The sequence below is a fragment of the Enhydra lutris genome, unplaced genomic scaffold, assembly GCF_002288905.1.
Source record: "Enhydra lutris kenyoni isolate GAN:26980312 unplaced genomic scaffold, ASM228890v2 scaffoldscaffold100, whole genome shotgun sequence".
NCBI lineage: Eukaryota > Metazoa > Chordata > Mammalia > Carnivora > Mustelidae > Enhydra > Enhydra lutris.
The window spans coordinates 524,737-543,746 of record NW_019154184.1 but is presented as its reverse complement, the minus strand read 5'-3'; the positions used below and the strand labels follow the sequence as shown (position 1 = coordinate 543,746).

Sequence of the window (19,010 nt, the reverse complement as noted above, 5' to 3'; positions counted from 1 at the left end):
TGGTCTCCGTTCTGTCACTGTATGTGAATTTAGACTGTTACTGTTCCTCTGTAGGTTTTATTTCCTCATTTATAATAAAGGAGAATTAAAATCAATGATCCCTAAGCTTTTTAAGACAAGAGACTCTGAAATATCCCTGGGAGTCCATAGCTTCTATGGCGGTAACAGGGGAGTGTCCCTGGTTTTGGGGTTCCTTTTATTAATGGACATATGGTTAGGATTTTCTTCTTAACGCTAGTCATCCCCCTCTCTAAGAGTAATAGGAATAATGTTTTTTTTCCCCCTGAGACTGTGGGGTCTGGACACAGTTGTTTCGTGAAGGAACCGGAGGTTTCCATTGGATGGGTCCCTGATTTAAAGGCTTGTAAGCATGATGGGGATGAGTAAGTTGCTCCTTTCAGCAGCTATCTTAATCTGACATATGGGGGGAAACACTGAAGTTTTGACCATGGACTTGGTGGGTTGATGGTGGTGAAGCAGTAGATCCCTTCTTGGTCATTTCTTTGTACTATTTTAACTTCTGTAATCATCCCAAAGGAGAGAAGCACTTGGTAAAACCTGAGCTGACCTTGGGACTGCACTGGAATCAGAAGTGGCAAAAACAGTTTCCATGAAGAGCAAAGAAGTTGATTTAACATGAATTATCTGAGGGAAAGGAAGCAGTGTTGAGCCAGCCTAGAATAGGTCTTCAGAGAGGAGACTGAAATAAAGCTGTATGCATGTGTGCACATATGCAAATGGACACACACACACACACACCCTTACATTCCTATTTCCCATTTATGCTTGATGAAGAAGACTTCCTTGCTTTGACCTTCACTCTACATTGTAAGAAGAGGCCAGGGGATAGAGATGACCTATGATGAATACAACTACTGCAAAGAATTTAGGATTCCAGGAGGTAGAAATCTTTGAGGGTGGTGTATTCATACTTTGGAAAGAAAGGGAGTCCTTTATCTCTGCATCTACAGTCCCCTGAAACAGAAAAAGGGATCCTTCATTTTCATTTGTCCAACTAACTTCAGAGAGTCATCCAGGTGGAGATGGTAGGGTGACAGAGAAAGGAATGGAAGGCAGTTGGGTACTAACTTGCCAAAAATTCATTGTGTCCCAGATGGTGGACCCACCTCTGAAGTAAGGTAAAGGTGGTCTGGTGAGAAAGAGAAAGACCAAAAAAGAGAAGGTGCTATTTATAATTCCAAGTCCCCAAACATCTCAACTAGTCTCACCTTAATCACTTGGTAAGTATTTGAGAGAAGACCAATACAACCAAGGTTGCTATCATGATTAGATATTTATTGAGCATCAAAAGAACACCAGAGCACTAGAGTCACAGTTCAGGAGCAAAACTGAATCCTGGTCTATTGCATACAAATCTTAATTAAAAGCTATCTGGCCCTAAAAAATGGGAAGTGATCCTGAATACAACTCGTCCTCTGAGCTGGCAAAGCTGAATTTCTCTCTGGTCTTCTGGTGGCAAGAGGCCAAAGTTGAGCAGTGTCTGGAGGCAGGATGACCAAGTCTTAATTCTATGAGAACTTCCCTCCGGTGTTCATAGAGAAGCAGTAGAAGAAGACAAAATAGAAGGGTCTAAGGCCTGACCCAGTAGCAGGCTTGCTGATGTGCATATGGTAACTTCTTAGGCAAAACCAGTCACTCTTAGGAACCTCAGTGTTGGGCAGGGAAGACACGTTGGGTTGTCCAGGAAGAGAGGTAGCAGGGAAGATGGCTATGCAGAAGGCTGAATAGGAAATTATGTCAGTAGGCCTTGGCTTAGCAGGACATTTTTAGCAGACGCCAGTGTCCTTAGTGGCCAAAAGCTCATAATCTGTAGGAACTGTGTGCAGCAGGTGAGCATAGTCACTGTTGATCCAGGCGATGGTCTGGTTCTCCTGGCTCAGGCAGGGATCCTCAGAGTAGTCATTGCCTGGAGTGTGGGAAGATGGCTCTTTGCTGGAGCAACCACTTGTGAAAATTGCCACTCTCCAGGCTTCACTAGAATTGCTGGCCTCTCTGGCATGTGTCCTGTGGCCCAAGATCCCACCACTCATAAAGAGGGACTTGAGCCTGGGACTCTAGTTTCCCATACTTCTGTTAAATTTGCCAACTAACCCTTAGGTTCTTGTTATCAAGGGATTCTGGGAACAGGAGGCTGATTGATCTGGATTATCCTGTGTGATCAGTGAGCCAAGAAAGAACTTCAGGAGGTTCTTCAGAGAGGGAAGAAAGCAGTTCTCTGACCCTGAAGGCCTTTGGGCTTAGAATTGGGTTTGTGCCAACCTCCCTTTCCTTCATGCCAGTGATTAACAGAATGAGGGCAGGGGAGGGTTCAGAAGATGGAAAAGCAGAGGCAGTCTTACCTGGCCACTTCATAGACATGCTGTAGAAAAGAAGGAGGCATCAAGTCAGAAGTCTCCATGGGGAGTGGACAAGGGCCAAATATGGACACTGGTTACCAGTCAAAGGGTAAGGGAAGGGGAGACAGAAAGGGGGAATTGGGAGGTATTGGGAAGATAAACTGAAGCACAGGGATACAAATTTCTCAGAGAAAGGTCGAGGAATCACATTTGGTTACGATCCTCTTTGGCATACTCTGACTCAGAACATTGGGCTGGAAGTGTTGCCTGGTGTGGTAGGGGAAGGGACACTGGAACTGGACACACTCGCCACCCAGGAATCTTGCAAAAGATCCCAGGGAGTTTTTGTGGAAACTAGCTGGCCAGGCCAGAGCCTGGGCAGAAGGGGTTGAATTAATCTGTCAGGGACCGTGACCAAAGCCATTCCCAAATGCACTCATGTCCACTGGGCACCCAGAAAAGGTCTTTAAGTAGATCACCATTGCCCCCTAGTGTCTGTGGAGAAGAACTGTCTATATTCTGTGCAGGCTTAAAGGTTCTATAACCTGGTACAAATATGGATGTCTCTTGATACTGCCTCCAGGAGTTTATAATTTTACAGGAATACAACTGGGAATGCATGCTTTAAGCCACAACAAAGCAAACAGAGCATATCCTACACCATCTACTTTGTGATACAGCCATATGTTTCCATGTCTTACCTCCCCCACTGGCCTGGTAGCTCCCATAACACAGGTGTTGTCTTTTTCATTTTATATGGTCACTGCCTGGCACATAGTGGGCAATCAGTAACTACATGTTAAATTGAATTGATGGCTCAAGGCTATCTATCTCTTACAGAGAAGTAAATAATAGAAATTTTGGGAAGACAATCCAGAAGGGGAAATGCATAAGGCCATGAGGTGTGTGGCCTATTTGCCTGTTGGACTTCAGTGATTCAAAATGAAAATAAGGAGTGGTGGGGGTAAAGAAGATAGGCTATATCAGAGAGGGCCTTAAATAGGATGCACCATTTTGACTTCTATCCCCTGGGCCATGAGAAGCCTTAGAAGGTTTTTGAGAGAGAAACAATAAAATATGGTTACAGTTTATACCTAGTTTCATTGAGACCATGATTAATAATTTTAAGTATTCCTGAGATTTGTGGCTACCTGGGACATCTCTACTTTCAAGTTCAACCTCATGAGTCATAGCCATGCTAACTGGCCAAGACCAGAGCTTATACTTAAGACCTAGGAGAAGGAAATTCTTAAGGCTCCTTTCTCCCTTTTGGCTGGAGGAAGTCATGGTGGAAACCAGGCTACTTGGGAATAGGAGCTGCTACAGAAAAAAAAAAAAGACACTAATGTTAAACAAAATTGTGAGTGCAGCAGGTATTGAGGCGTAGCTAGGTTTTACTTAGAAATGAATGTCCAAACTCTTTTCCTGCTCTGTTGGCTCACATTTGTTAAATATCCTTGAAAAGTGCACCTTCATAATGTCACTCTTTTGATTAAAAAACATTGGTGACTTCTAGCTCCTTTGGAAGACCTAGAGAAAAAATTCCAAGTTCCTTAGCCTGCTATTTAAAACACTCTATAATCAGAAGTAAACTTCACTTTCCCCCTGCATTTACTCATGTATTTTCTACACTGATGACCTCACTCACAGTCATCTTTTAAGCATTTGCACCTTACTTTTGTAGTTTCTCCTTCCTAGAATGCTGCCTTCTAATTTGTTTTCATCCTCCAAGGCCTGGTCTAAGTTCCATCTCCTTCTAAGAGCTCTTGTTAATTACTTAGGCTCTGACTCTCTTCTTCTCTGGAAACCTTTAGTATTGATTGTTTTCTCCAGTCTTTGAGTCTATAGCCTTTATTGCTATGTATGGATATTGATAAACTTCGTTTCTACTTTGAATCTTCTAAATAAATTCTAAGCAACTTGAGGCCAACAATTGTGACTTCTGTTTCTCTTGCACCCTCGTTAGACCATCCATTACAGAGATGGCTTGTACTAGGCTTTGTACCAAAGATTTGTGAACTAACTTAAATAAATCATATTGTTATTGTTGGCTTGCATGTCTGTCTCCATGAACCCTAAACTTCAATCCCAAAGTATGCTGAGAGCCTTTTGAAGTGCCTAGCACAGTGGCTGATGCAATTTATGCTTAACTGTGCTCTCAGAATGAATTAATGAGTAAAGTCACTCAGTCATACTCATCACTCACCTTGTTGGGATGTCTTCCGGCAAAGCATAACATAAGCCATGATGAAGACCACGAGACAGCACAGGGAAATGATGAGAACAATGGAGAAGATAGGCAGGTCCTTTCCTAGATGGCAAAACAAGACAAAGAGGTGTGTTATTGAAAATGAGTTCAGAAATAGATTCCAAGGGTCAGCCCAGACCAGCCCATAACCTTTTTTTTCCCATTTTAATTTTCTCCTAGCTTTATTAGATAGCCAGAGAGACAAACAAGACCCAAGACCTATGAGAAAGGTTGGAAAGAGGCTAGAAACTCCATGTAGAAACACATTCTTCCAAACCCACTAATTGATGACTGATTGGCCCGGGCATTTAAATTAGTTCTCCATGCTTTCCATGGGACCAAGACTAGAAGTTTTCACCTACTCTTAAAAGAAAGTAGTATCTGACTTCCCACTTTACAAAAAAGCTTCGTTATTGATATTCTGGTCAATTACTTCTAGCCAAAAAATTTTCCTCCCTTGGGGAACCACTTGACACTGTGAGAATGCAAACTGGTGCAACCACTCTGGAAAACATCATGGAGGTTCCTCAAAAAGCGAGAGAAAGAACCATCCTACAACCCAGTAATTGCACTTCTAGGTATTTATCCTGAGGTTACAAACATAATGATTCAAAGGGGTACATGCACCCTACCTAATGTTTATAGCAGCAATGTCCACAATAACCAAAATGTGGAAAGAGCTCAGACATCCATTGACAGACGAATGGATAAAGAAGATGTGAGATATATATATCTCATATATATAAATGAGATATATATATCTCCCAGCCATTGAAAGGAATTGAAATCTTGCCATCTGCAATGATGTGTGTGGAACTAGAAGGTATTATGCTAAGCAAAATAAGTCAGTCATAGAGAGACAAATACCATATGATCATTCATATGTGTAATTTAAGAAACAAAAAAGATGAGCATTGTGATGCCTGGGTGGCTCAATCGGTTAAGCATCTGCTTTTGGCTCAGGTCATGATCCCAGGATCCTGGAATGGACTTCCACATTGGACTCCTTGCTCAGCAGGGAGCCTGTTTCTCCCTATGCCTTCTCTGCCTGCCACTCCCCCTGTTTGTGCTCTCTCTCTGAAAAATAAAGAAATAAAATCTTTTTAAAAAGATGAACATAGGAGAAGATAATAAAAAATAAAATAAGATAAAAACAGAGAGGGAGGCCAACCATAAGAGACTCTTAACTCTGGGAAACAAACTGAGCATTGCTGGAGGTGAGGTGGGTGGGGTGTGGGGTAACTGGGTGATAAGCATTAAGGAGGACACTTTCTGTAATGAGCACTGAGTGTTTTGTAAACTGATGAATCACTAAATCCTACCCATGAAACTAATAATACACTATATGTTAACTAAATTGAATTTAAATTAAAAAAATTATCATTCCAATTTTAGTATAATGCTGCTGAAGCAAGCACTAAATTAAAAAATAAAATTATATAATTCTTTTATTCACACTCTTTGGGCACATACTCAGGTTTCTCTTTCTTCAAAACATATTTCAAAAGAGTCTCCTAAATAGCTATCCCAATTGTGCCTACAAACTTAAGGAAACCACTGGTCTGGGCTTCCAGTCCTGGATCTGTTATTTACTTCTTGAATGACTGTGGTAGGCAGAATAATGGTTATCCAAAGATGTTCATATCCAAATCCCCAGGATCTGTGAGCATTTAAGTTTAAATTATAAGAAGGAATTAAGGTTGCAGGTGTATTTAAGGTTGCTAGTTAGCTGACCATGAGCTGGGGAGATTAGCTTGATTATCAGGGCAGGCTCAATGTAATCAACAGTGTCATTTAAAAGTGGAAGAGGGAAACGAAAGAGATCAGAGTTAGAGAAAAACTTGAGGATGATACATTGCCAGCTTTGAAAATGGTGGAAGGCAGCCAAGAGCCAAGGAATGTGAGTAGCTTCTGGAAGCTGGAAAAAAACAAAGAAACTGATTCTTACCCAAAGCCTTCAGAAAAAAAAAAAAAAAAAAAAACACATCCCTGCTAATAACTTGATCTGAGCTCAATGTGTCAGATGTCTGATCATCAGCAGTGCATGATAATACTTTTGCATTATTTTAAGGCACTAAGTTTGAGGCACTAATTTTTATAGCTGCCAGAGAAAAAAATAAATACTGTGACTACTCAGGTGTAGTATTTTGTTTTCCCATAAGTTCAATGAAAAGATTGTATAATGTCTAATATACTGTAGCTACAATATTCTGAATCTAGGCGATAAGATTAGGGGATAAAGAGGGATAGGAATTCCATTGTCCTTAGGATTTTTTGATGCAACTGGCTTTATTTTTACCAATCCCTAAAATACTTTGTCTTAGAAATCTGGAATATTACTCAGTCATAAAAAAAGAATACAATTTTGTCATTTGCAAAAACATGGGTGAATCTAAAAGATATCAAGATATCATGCTAAGTGAAATAATTCAATCAGAGAAAGACAAATACCTTATGACTTTACTCATGTGGAATTTTAGAAACAAAGCAAAAGAACAAAGAAAACAAGAAACAACAACAAAACAGATTTAAATATAGAGAACAAACTGGTGATTGCCGTCACAGAATATTTAGGTGAAGGGGATTAAGAGTATAGTTATCATGATGAACACAGACCAATGTATAAAATTGTTGAATAATTACATTATTTACCTGAAATGAATATTGCACTGTGTTAATTATACTTGAATTAAAAAAAATAAACTTTAAAAATCTGGTATTTGTGGTCCTCAGAACTGTGGTTGGAGCTGAGCAAACTCAAGCTACATTTCTTTGATTTCCTGGTTGACCTATTCATTGTTTAGTAGCATATTCTTTCACATCAATGTATTTGTGGTTTTTCTAATTTTTCTTTTTGTGTGCTTGACTTCATGTTTCATAGTGTTGTGGTCAGAAAATATGCCTGCTATGATTTCAATCTTTTTGCACTGGCCTTATTTGTGACCTAGTTTGTGATCTATTCTGGAAAGTGTCCCATGTGCACATAAAAAGAATGTGTATTCTGCTGCTTTAGGGTGGAATGAGAAAACCAAAGCTATAAACCAATGGCAATTAAAGGAAGGATCCCCATTAGAAGGAGCCAAGGAGTAAACAAGACAAAACAAAAACTGATGGAGGATATAGGGCACACGCCCAATATCTGAGAATTCCCATTCCTCCTGGGTTATCTTCTCATTTTCTGAAACCAAGTCTCCAAAAATTATCTTCTAATTCCCTTGTGTTATTGGATGTTGCTCTGCAAGAAGCATGGAATTATGGAAGCCTTTAAGCCAAAGGTGGCAATGCAAAAATATCCCATAAAACAGGTTTGGAAGATGGCTATAAATAGGCAAAAAAACTGTGCAACGAGAAGGGGAGAATTACATGGGCATTAAGGAATGTACAGTTATTGAACATAATAAAAATAAGTTTAAAAGTCCTCTCCCCCACAAAAAAAATAGTTAAGAAATCCACAATTAATGATACACAGAGGATGAAACCAGTCATGATAGTCATTACTATTTAGCATCAACTAATTGAAACAGATGCTTACTGTAAACCTGAATTCTCAGAAGTCCCCTGTTATACTAGACATCAACAACTTTTGTTGCAAGACCATGTGTGGTATGGGAAGTCCTAAGGGATATAAGGCAGAGCAGCTCAGGTGATAATAGGTTGCTCAGTGATTAAGGAAAGCATCTAATTATCAACTACTGTAACATTTTTTTTCACTTTTTAAACAATCAATGCAGTCATATCAGTGCATACAAGCTGACTATAAGCTTCAGGTGAAACACAAAAAAAGCTTCTCTTTGGGGTTTGGATCTTTGAGATCATGACTTAAGGATTCTTGAAACTTTGGAGAAATCATAAATCAGCTGCAAGCTGCTTGGTGAGCCCTGGGTAGGAGCTCAAGTAATGAAACCCTGAAATTACCCTTAGGTAGTCCAATGACCATCTCCCTAGGAAAGTTGGCTGAGGTCATGGTCCCATTCCTATTCTTGCTTAGAGTGTTTGGGAGGTGTATTACTATGACAACAGAGGGCCAGCTAAGAACACATCTACCACTTAACTGCACTTTGACTTTGCTCATTACTGAATTTGTATCTCTCCCTCTCCATATCACCCACCCTGCTCATCTTCAGGGCCTTTGACCATTGTGTGGCAATGTTTTGAAGAATTAAATTTCACAGAACAGTGTGTACTATGGGAAGCTTTATTTGTAAAGTTCAGAGCCAAAAAGGAAGGATGGAAATCCTGAGTTTTCCTTACCTGGCTCAGCACTGGTCTTCCCAAGATAGCCATCCACTTCAGTGGTCCAGTTCCAAATCAGGTTCATTGTAGATGTTGCTGTGAGAACAAAGTGTTTGGCTCAGAGGGCTCTCTTCCAGCCAAAAACTATGAGGTAGAGGGTGACTGTAAAGTTTGGGTGCCTTCATTGGGCATCAATGCTGAGCTTGCTAGAATTCCTGGTCATGTATTGATCATTATTACTATGAGATGAGGTATCTTAGTTTCTTATTGTTAGTGGTAAGAAGAGGCCCATGGAGAGGGTGGTGCAACATTTCAAAAGTCCCATAGAAAGATAAGCAACAAAACAGAACTCAGAACTTTCTCTTTTCCCATATGTGCATTCCAACTCTCTCTTACTTTTGACTCAGAAGTTTTCACAAAGAGGAGTATACATACTTATGATTCCACTTCTTCACAACTTTATAATCATTGCTACCTTTCTTTTATTTCCATTCTCTTATTTCCATGTGTCCTCTGAGGAACCCAGTGACCTCTTATTACCCATATAATGGCTCCTTTAGCTTCTATGGCATCATTTCAGGACACTATTACACTTGAACCATAGTGAAACTCACCTTCCAAGGGATATCTCATGGTTGTAGGTGTTTCAGTCTTAGTCTTGATTGACTTTGATGAGTCTGCAAGGAAAAGGGAGCCCAGTCAAGGGTGTTGGCACCCTAAAGTGAACAGTTGCATTCCCTGGGGGAAATCAGTAAGTAAGAAAGCCAACTAAGAGGAAGTAAGTAAAGGCCAGTCAGGTCTATACCTGGACCTCTCTCAACACTTTTCTCATGATACTGGAAAGGTGGGTGTTACCTGTTCATCCTTCACATCATTTTAAGTTAGAATTATTAAACCAGAGTTCATAGACCCCCAAGGAATGTGTAACTAGAGTCCAGAGTGTCTTTCCATATGAAATGGAAAGACATTTTGTTTTTACTAACTTCCAAAATTTAGCTATTAATTTTCTTGAGAGGGACTTAGAAGGTATTACAAGGAAAGAGGTTATGGTTGATGTCAATGGGATTGGTAGAGTTATGACCTCTGGACACTTGTTTCTTCATAAAAGCAATACAATAACTGACAACATTTTTAAAAATCAGTATTTTTTCCAAAATTAAAAAAAAATAGTCAAAGGTTTGCATCAATCCAGGGAACTTTTTTTAATAAAACAAAACAAAACAAAACAAAACACTTCCTTATTGTTAAAAACAGCAGTTTTGTGCCATTTGAACTTCCCCTAACCCCTTTACTCCTCCCCAGGACAATAGTAGGTTTGAGTGAGCTGAACAGATTAATTTCCAAACCACTTGTGCAATGGTTTCCTGACTCAAAGTCTTGTCTTTTTGGTTATCCAGTGCTAAAACTCTCCCTTGGGAGAGGGGTATAGGTGTCACAAAACTGCCTGAGACAATGGATAACAATTGAGTTAAACAAGAGACTGACCAAAACACTTAGAAAGGAAAACTGAAGAATGAAATGTCAACTGGAGCTTTGAAAATCTCTGACACATTCTTAAGAATCTGGAAGAGATTATGCTGAGTGAAATAAGTCAAGCATAGAGAGTCAATTATCATATGGTTTCACTCATTTGTGGAGCATAACAAATAGCATGGAGGGCATGGGGAGTTAGGAGAAGGGAGTTCGGGGAAATTGGAAGGGGAGGTGAACAATGAGAGACTATGGACTCTGAGAAACAATCTGAAGGGTTTGAAGAGGTGGGGGGTTGGGAGGTTGGGGGAACCAGGTGGTGGGTATTAGAGAGGGCACGGATTGCATGGAGCACTGGGTGGTACAAAAACAATGAATACTGTTATGTTGAAAATAAATTAAAAAAAATGATTAAAAAAAAAAGAATCTGGAAGATCACTGCCAAGCATAGTGCTGTGTGCATGCTCAGGAAAGACATAAGAAGGTCATAAGCTTTCACCTGTGGCTAGCCTTGAGACTCCATGTAAGCAAGAAGTAAAGGTTATGGCACCATTATAAACTACCTTGGTGAGTGCTAAAGACATATTTCAAAAGGAAACAGAGCCCTTTAGAAAAGACTGGGGAATTTATTGGTTTTAGGTATTTAAAGATATCTCTATTTAATCATTAGCTGACTACTAAGCTAATATAGTAGAGACTTCACTGGCCATCTGTGACAAATAATACAAAAACTACACTGGATTAATTCAGAAAAGTCACTAAACAAATAAACAACCATTAGCACAACAAACAATGTCAACAAGTAGCCCTGGAAGAAGAGTAAGAATCAGACTTCCATAATTGTCACATTATATTACTTAAAAACTCCAGTTTTCAAAATATGAGGTATTAGGAAAAAACTAGAAAGCTCATAGACAGGTAAAAAAAAATCAACAAATGGAAATTGTTTCTGAGGAAACAAAAGTATTAGATTTGCTAACCAAAGATTTTGAATAAATTATTTGAGACTATGTTAAAAAATAAAGGAAATCATGCCTAAAGAACTGAAAATATGAAACTGATTCAAGCCAAATAGAGAATATCAATAAAGAAACATACATTATAAAAGAGGAAATAACTGGAGTTGAAAGGTAAAATTACAAAAAAGTCATGAAGGGCAGAAAATTTTAATAGAGCTGATCAAAGTGGCAAAAGAAAAAAATCCATAAATCTGAAAAGATGAAAATTGAAATTAGCCACGAAAACAGAAAAAAAAAGAGAATGAGGAAAAATGAGCAGTACCTCAGAGACCTGTGGGACATCATCAAGTGTGCCAATGTACACATAATAAATGTTCTAGAAACACAGGAGGAAAAGGACAGAATATTATTTGTGAATAATGTCAAAAAGCCCCAGTTTGATGAAAAACATTATTCTGCAAATATGAGAAGCCCAAAGAACTCCAAGTAGGAAAATTAAAAAAAAAATCTACACCTAGACACATAATTAAAAGCCAAAGCCATGAAACAATAATTAAAGCAGCAAGAGAGAGTCGAGTCGTCATGTATAAGAGATTCTCAATAAGATTTATGACTAATTTCTCTCTATGGAAAACAGAATAGAGGTTCATCAAAAAGTTAAAAATAGAACTACCTTATAACCCAGCATTTGCACTACTAGGCCCCTAACAAGAAAATAGTGATTTGAAGAGGCACATGCACCTGAGTGTTTATAGCAGTGTATATAACCATATTTTATTATATTAAAGAGTGTAAATGTTGTGGTTTTTTTTGTAACTACTTTTCTTCTATCTGATTTTAAAAGACAACTACACAGTCTCCAGATGGCCGAGTAGTAGGGGGAAACATGGAAATATGGAAAGGGCCCAAATTTCATCAACTGAAGAATGGATAAAGAAGATGGGATATATATATATATATATATATATATATATATAAATATACTTAGCCATCAAAAATAATCAGATTTTGTCATTTGTGATGATGTGGATGTAACTAGAGGGTGTTATGCTAAGGAAAATAAGTCAGTCAGAGAAAGACAAATACCATATGATTTCACTCATATATGGAATTTAAGAAACAAAACAGAGGAACATAGGGGAAGGGGAAGACAAGCAAGATAAGATAAAGATAGTGAGTGAGGCAAAGCATAAAAGAGTCTTAACTATAGGGAACAAACTGAGGGTTGCTGGAGGAGATGGGGTAATTGGGCATTAGGGAGGACGGTTCATGCAATGAACACTGGGTGTTATATGCAACTGATGAGTCACTAAAATCTACTCCTGAAACTAATATTACATTATATGTGAACTAACTTGAATTTAAATAAAATCTTTAAAGAAAAAATATTTATGGCTGATTCCTTACTGGAAACAAGGGAAGACATGGTACACTGAGATGACATTGAAAGTTCTAAAACAAACATCCCATCAATCAATAATTCTATATTGCACTACTGGGTATTTACCCCAAAGATTCAGATGTAGTGAAAAGAAGGGTCATCTGTACCCCAATGTTTATAGCAGCAATGGCCACGGTCGCCAAACTGTGGAAAGAACCAAGATGCCCTTCAATGGATGAATGGATAAGGAAGATGTGGTCCATATACACTATGGAGTATTATGCCTCCATCAGAAAGGATGAATACCCAACTTTTGTAGCAACATGGACAGGACTGGAAGAGATTATGCTGAGTGAAATAAGTCAAGCAGAGAGAGTCAAGTATCATATGGTTTCACTTATTTGTGGAGCATAACAAATAGCATGGAGGGCAAGGGGAGATGGAGTGGAGAAGGGAGTTGAGGGAAATTGGAAGGACAGGTGAACCATGAGAAACTATGGACTCAGAGAAACAATCTGAGGGTTTTGAGGGGGTGAGAGGTGGGAGGTTGGGGGAACTAGGTGGTGGGTATTGGAGAGGGCACGGATTGCATGGAGCACTGGGTGTGGTGCAAAAACAATGAATATTGTTATGCTGAAAATAAATTAAAAAATTTAAAAATATATAATTACATTAAGTACATAGAAAAACTATGAAAAAAAGAAATAAAATATCTCAATATCAAAAAAATTTCTATATTTAGCAAAACTGTCTATATTTAGCAATAACATAGGAGAAATTAAAGCATTCTAAGATAAAAAATAACTGGGAGATTTTGTCACCAGCAGACTTGTCCTATGAGGAATCCTAAAAAGAATTCCTCAAACTCAAATAAAAGGACACTAGGTAGTAACTTGAATCAACATGAAGAAATAAAGCATCAGTGAAGATAACTACATAAGTAAATATAAAGAGTATAAATGTTATTTTTTGTAACTACTTTTCTTCTATCTGATTTTAAAAGACAACTACACAGTATCCAGATGGCCGATTAGTAGGGGGACCCTATGCTTGCCTGCCTTGTCCCTCAAACACAGCCAGATAAATGACAAATCATTCTGAACACCCAAGAAATTAATCTGAGGACTGAGAGAGCAAATTGCACATCTCGAGGCAGAAAAATGGCCACACTATGGAAGGTAGGAGATGTGGAAAGTTGATTTGAGGGAGGAAAGAATTGCAGGGACTGCAGAGGCAAGAGACCCCTGATCACAGAGAGAGAAATGAGAGAAAAAGAGAGAGAGAGAGAAAGAAAGAGTGAAAGCAGTGTGCAAGGGAAAGAAAGAGAGAGAAAGAAACTCTTCCCCAAAACCATTGGCTGGGAAAAAGAGAGGGACTGACTATCACAAGTTTTTATAAGCAGGGAAACTCAAAGTTTGAAGTTTTAGAAGTCTGTAGCATTAACATGGTTATGCCTAGTGGGCTTAGCATTGTTCCTGTGGGGAAGGAAGGCAGAGGCCAAGAACAGATAGCGTGGTCTGAGGATTCCCTAGGTTGCATGGGGAGAAACAGTTCCCTCTCTTGGAGTGCATTTGGGAGAGGTGGCACTGTCTCTCAGGGGACAAAAGAGAATATGGTGATATTGGGTGGTCCCATTAATTAGCATTGCAGGAAAGGCAACTGCTGAGGACAGCTAACCTGGAAGCCAGCATTTGGCTCTGTTTTACTGTAAGCTCCTTGCCCCACATTGTTATGTGACTACATTTCTAGGGGAAAAAAAAAAAAAACAGCAGTCACAGCATGGTGAGACCATCTCCCAGAGGATCAGTGCAGGTAGGGCCTGTGCCAGGTCCTTGAAATTTGGAGCTTTGAAACCCAGACACATGCCTGAGATAGACACAGGAGTAAAGTGCCACCAGGTAAACAGAAAACTCAGACACAGAGGGAACACAAGAGGGGAGGTTGTTCACTCTTCTGTGAGGGCTTCCTAAACATCAACAGGTGAAAACTTCCCCTTCTGGGGATGAGAGAGTGGGGTGACACTATTTTAGCCCTGCCCATCAGAAGGGACTGAATTCAGTGAGCAACACAGTGCTCCCAGTGGAGCCTGGAGCAACTTACCTTAAACCCCACACTACTACACCCTGCAGGTACATCTATACAAGGACAAGTAGCCTGAGAACCAACATAGCACACCCTTGCCCTGGAAGACTAGCACAATACCCCTTCCTGCATGTGCAAGTCTACTGGTCATAGACTGCTGCAAAGCTTCAGTTCCTGGGAAACAGGATCTAGCTTTTTCTAACAAGCACACCAAAACACACCTAGTTAAAAGTTGGCACATTCTGGACCAGGTCCAAACACTCCACACTATGGGCAAGAAGAAACTCTGCAGAGGACTGATCATAAGGAAAGAAGAGCCAAAACACAATAGTGGAGTGCACACAGCATACAGCAAAAAAAAACCTTCTTAAAGCACCATGCTCTGGACAGTATATGATCTCTTCTTAGTATAATCATTACTTTCAAGAGCAGGAAACATAACAGCTTTTCCTAACACACAATAAACAGAGATCTAAACAAAATGCCAAGATGGATGAATTCATTCCAAAAGGAAGAACTGCAAGAGATCATGGCCAGGGATCTAATCAGAACAAACCTAAGTTGGCCAGGGGGAAACATTAAGATAGTGGAGGAGTAGGGGGCCCTAAATTTGTCTGGACACTGGAATTCAGCTAGATAGTTATCAAAGCATTCTGAACACTTAAAAATCAATCATAGATCTGAGCAAAGAAATGTTGCAATTCTACTAATGATAGAGTGACCATTTTTTTTTTTGGAAATAGGAGGTGCAGAAACTTGAATCCAGGCTGATATATTGGAGGATATGGCAGAGGGGAGGGTGCTGCTTAAGGAGGCTGGCACAAAAAAGTGATAAGCAGCAGATCACAAAATCAGAACTTTTAGAGGTCTTCTGCAGTAGGGGACATTCTTTGCTTACAGGTGTTCCGGTGGCAAAGCAGAGTAGAATCCCAGGTGGGACAGCATGGTCTCAGGAATCTCAGAGTCACAAGAACAAGGGTGCCTGAGTTAGGCAGAGTTCCCAGACATAAGAATGGAGAAGCCAACTGCAAGGAGTGAGTTTAGGTGCTGCCTTTCTGCGCTATGTTGCTATAAACTGCAAACTGTTGCATGGTCATGCCTCCAGTATCCTGGCAGAGGCCCAGCAAAAGGCAGAGTTATGGCAAGATCCACCCCTTCCACTGGGAAGAATAGCATGGTCTGTGCTTCAGGAGTTTGCAAAAATTGTAGTCTTGAAACTCAGTTGCATGTGTCAGATGAAAATGCTCAATCACAGATCACAGGCTGGGTGGACACAAAGATCAGACAGAAATCAGGGAGATAAAAGTGATTGACTGCTTCTCTGTGAAGGCTCACTGAAGAGTGGTGGGACACAAACCTTAAGCCTAAGGGATAGAGAGTGGAGTGCTGCCATTTTCATTCCTCCCATTGGTCCTGAAATCCTTCAGAGAGCAAAACAGCACAATATAGTGGATTCTGAAACCACTTACACTGAGCCTGGCCCCCTAGCAGGGAAGGCACATTTCTGCAACTTCAAAGGCACCTGAGAATCATCTCAACAGACACCTCCTGCAGAAGACCATGAGGAAAAACTGGCTATCACAAAGTTTACAGGTAATAGAGAACTGAAAATCTTCAGCTCTTGGGGAAAACAAAATATAGCATTTATGGGTTTCTTTAAATTCTTTAGTCTTTCAGTATAATTTGTTTCTTATTTTTCAATTCTTTTTACTCTTTTTTAATTTTTATTTTATATATGTGTCATATATATGTGTGTATATATATACACACACACACATATATATATATGAATGAAATCCTGGATCCCATTTTGGGATCTCCTCTAAGTAGTTAAGATCTCTTTTCTTGGAGACAAGATGGCGGGGAAGTAGGAGGAGGAGCCCTTTCAACCTGTACCCTAAGTGAGCTGATTACCTTCCAAAGAACTCCGATCACCCACGAAATCAGCCTGAGATCAGAATTATACACGTCTGGATCTCTACAGGGGCAGAAGATGCCAGTGGGCAGGTAAAGTGGAGTGGGAGCATGGGACTGATATTGGAAGATAAACAAAAGGGGGAGGGAGCCACCAGTGGCGACCGATTGGAAAGTAATACCCCAATACGAGAGTGCCCAGCATCTGGGGACCAGCATTAACTTGGAGACAGGTTGAAAGCACTCAAAGAGAGCAAAGGATCGCGGGTGGGGGGGGGATTGTGGGAATCTGGGCGGCTAGGGACAGGGGCTTAAGTCCCGGGACCTAGGACAGCCTCCCCTGGTGCTGAGACAGACAGAGTGTGGCGGAGAAACCAGGTCTTGGTCCCTGAGACTCCAGTGCGCCCGAGAACACATGGGGTCTGGCTCCTGTGAGGGGCTGGGATCCTTGCCAGATGGCAGAACACCAAGCCGTGCTACAGAGCTTGAGACGCGTGCACCCCTCACCCTCCCCTGAGAGAGGTGCATGTAAGCCTGGCGCTCTTAGACCCGCGCCACTCCACCAGAGCCTGAGACGCCTGCGCGACCCTCACCCTCCCTTGAGAGAGGTGTGTGCTATTAGACCCAGAAAGACCAGGCACTCCCAGCCTGGGCCAGCAGGAAAATCTCAGTGTGGGATCACTGCTTGGAACCTCTCAGGCGGTCTGGAGCTGCCCATACAGACACCGCTGCCATGGTTTTGGGTACAAGCAGAAGATCCTGCATCCCCAGGGACTGTGACTGGGAACCTGCTCTGCCAGCGGCCAAGGGGGAATTTATTCGGGCTCTGCAGCACCCACAGGAAAGCAGACTGAGGCTTCTCTCTGAGAGGGGGGTCAGGGTGCAGTTTGCATTCCTCTAAACCTACAAAAACCATCAAAAGCAGTCAAGGCGAGAGACAAAGTGAACAAACATAAAAACCTCCAGAGAACAAAAGCCTGAAGAACCTGATTCCTCTGAGCCCACCCCCTTGAGGGGGGCGGGAGGACTTAACTCAGGGAACTTCATTGACTGAAAACCAACATGGCAGGCCCCTCCCCCAGAAAACCAACCAGGAAAGAAAAAAAATTAAAAGATGACAAGAGAACAACCACCACCACTTCATAGGACAACTTTTATTTTTAATTTGTTCCCACTATTCTGGCTAATTTTTTATATAGATAATTTTTTAACCTCTTTACCATCACAGTGAGATGTCCAGTACATCAAATTCCATAATAACCTTCTAACCTGAACTTTTTGATACATACACCTATGTTTTTCTTTTGCATTTCTATTTTTTAAATTTCTTTTTTTTAATTTTAGTTTAGTTTAGTCTAGTTTAGTCCTTTTTTATTTTTATTTTCTAATATTCATATAGAGTTAAACTTCAAGGTAATCCCCTTTCCCCAATCAATGCTACCCATATAGGTAAACCAATTTTTAATCCCCCTTTATCTTAGGAAAGTTGAGTCCCTTAACAAAGATATCAAGATACATCCAGGAAGAATCAAAACAACCTTCCTCGCCCACACTGAGAATTTATAACCTCTCTCATCTTTTTCTTCCACCAGTGTTTCTGTGTTTTTGTGTTTCTCCTGATAGTATATAAATCTTACACTTGAGGTTCTTTTTGATAAGGAATTGATTAGGGCTGAACTGAAAGCAACCAGAAATGATGTTCACAATGTTAGGTCAGAGCTGAAAGCTACCAGGGATGAGGTTCACAATGCTCTCAATGAGTTCCAATCTAATCTAAATTCTCTCAAAGCTAAGGTAACTGAGACAGAAGATAGAATTAGTGATCTGGAGGACAAACAGATAGAGAGAAAGGATCAGGAGGAAGCCTGGAACAAACAGCTTAGAAGCCACGAAAACAGAATCAGGGAAAAAAATGATGCCATGAAACGCTCCAACATCAGAATTATTGGAATCCCTGAAGGGGAAGAGAAAGAAAGAAGTCTAGAAGATATAGTGGAACAAGTTCTTCATGAAAATTTTCCCAATCTCACGAATGGAACCAGCGTTCATGTACTAGAGGCCAAATGGTCTCCACCCAAGATTATAGATTCCAGAAAAACATCAAGGCATCTGATAGTCAAATTGAGGAATCATAATTGTAGATATAATCTCTTGAAAGCTGCTAGGACAAAGAGGCTCCTTACATACAGAGTAAAGCCCATCAGAATAACGTCAGACCTGTCCACAGAGACCTGGCAAGCCAGAAAGGGCTGGCAAGATATATTCAGGGCACTAAATGAGAAGAATATGCATCCAAGAATACTTTATCCAGCAAGACTAACATTCAAACTGGATGGAGAGATAAAGAGTTTCCAAGACCGGCAAGG

At 40.3% G+C, this 19,010-nt stretch overlaps 1 protein-coding gene across 5 annotated transcripts in view; it reads right to left on the bottom strand.

Annotated features, from left to right (window-relative positions):
• Nucleotides 1-1,275: 1,275 nt before the first annotated feature.
• The window catches only part of LOC111139325 (V-set and immunoglobulin domain containing 4), a 54,057-nt gene continuing 36,322 nt past the window's right edge, over nt 1,276-19,010 (bottom strand). For 2 of the 5 annotated variants that reach the window (XM_022491586.1, XM_022491590.1), the window contains 6 exons: nt 9,453-9,515; nt 8,857-8,934; nt 4,564-4,668; nt 4,298-4,299; nt 2,361-2,380; nt 1,276-2,025 (listed from right to left, as the gene is read on the bottom strand). In XM_022491586.1, coding sequence (XP_022347294.1) covers nt 1,788-2,025; nt 2,361-2,380; nt 4,298-4,299; nt 4,564-4,668; nt 8,857-8,934; nt 9,453-9,515 — 506 coding nt within the window. In that variant the 3' untranslated portion in view covers nt 1,276-1,787. Of the gene's footprint in view, nt 2,026-2,360; nt 2,381-3,515; nt 3,518-4,297; nt 4,300-4,563; nt 4,669-8,856; nt 8,935-9,452; nt 9,516-19,010 lie in introns of all 5 variants that reach the window. The other 3 variants (XM_022491589.1, XM_022491587.1, XM_022491588.1) reach the window with 3 other exon arrangements.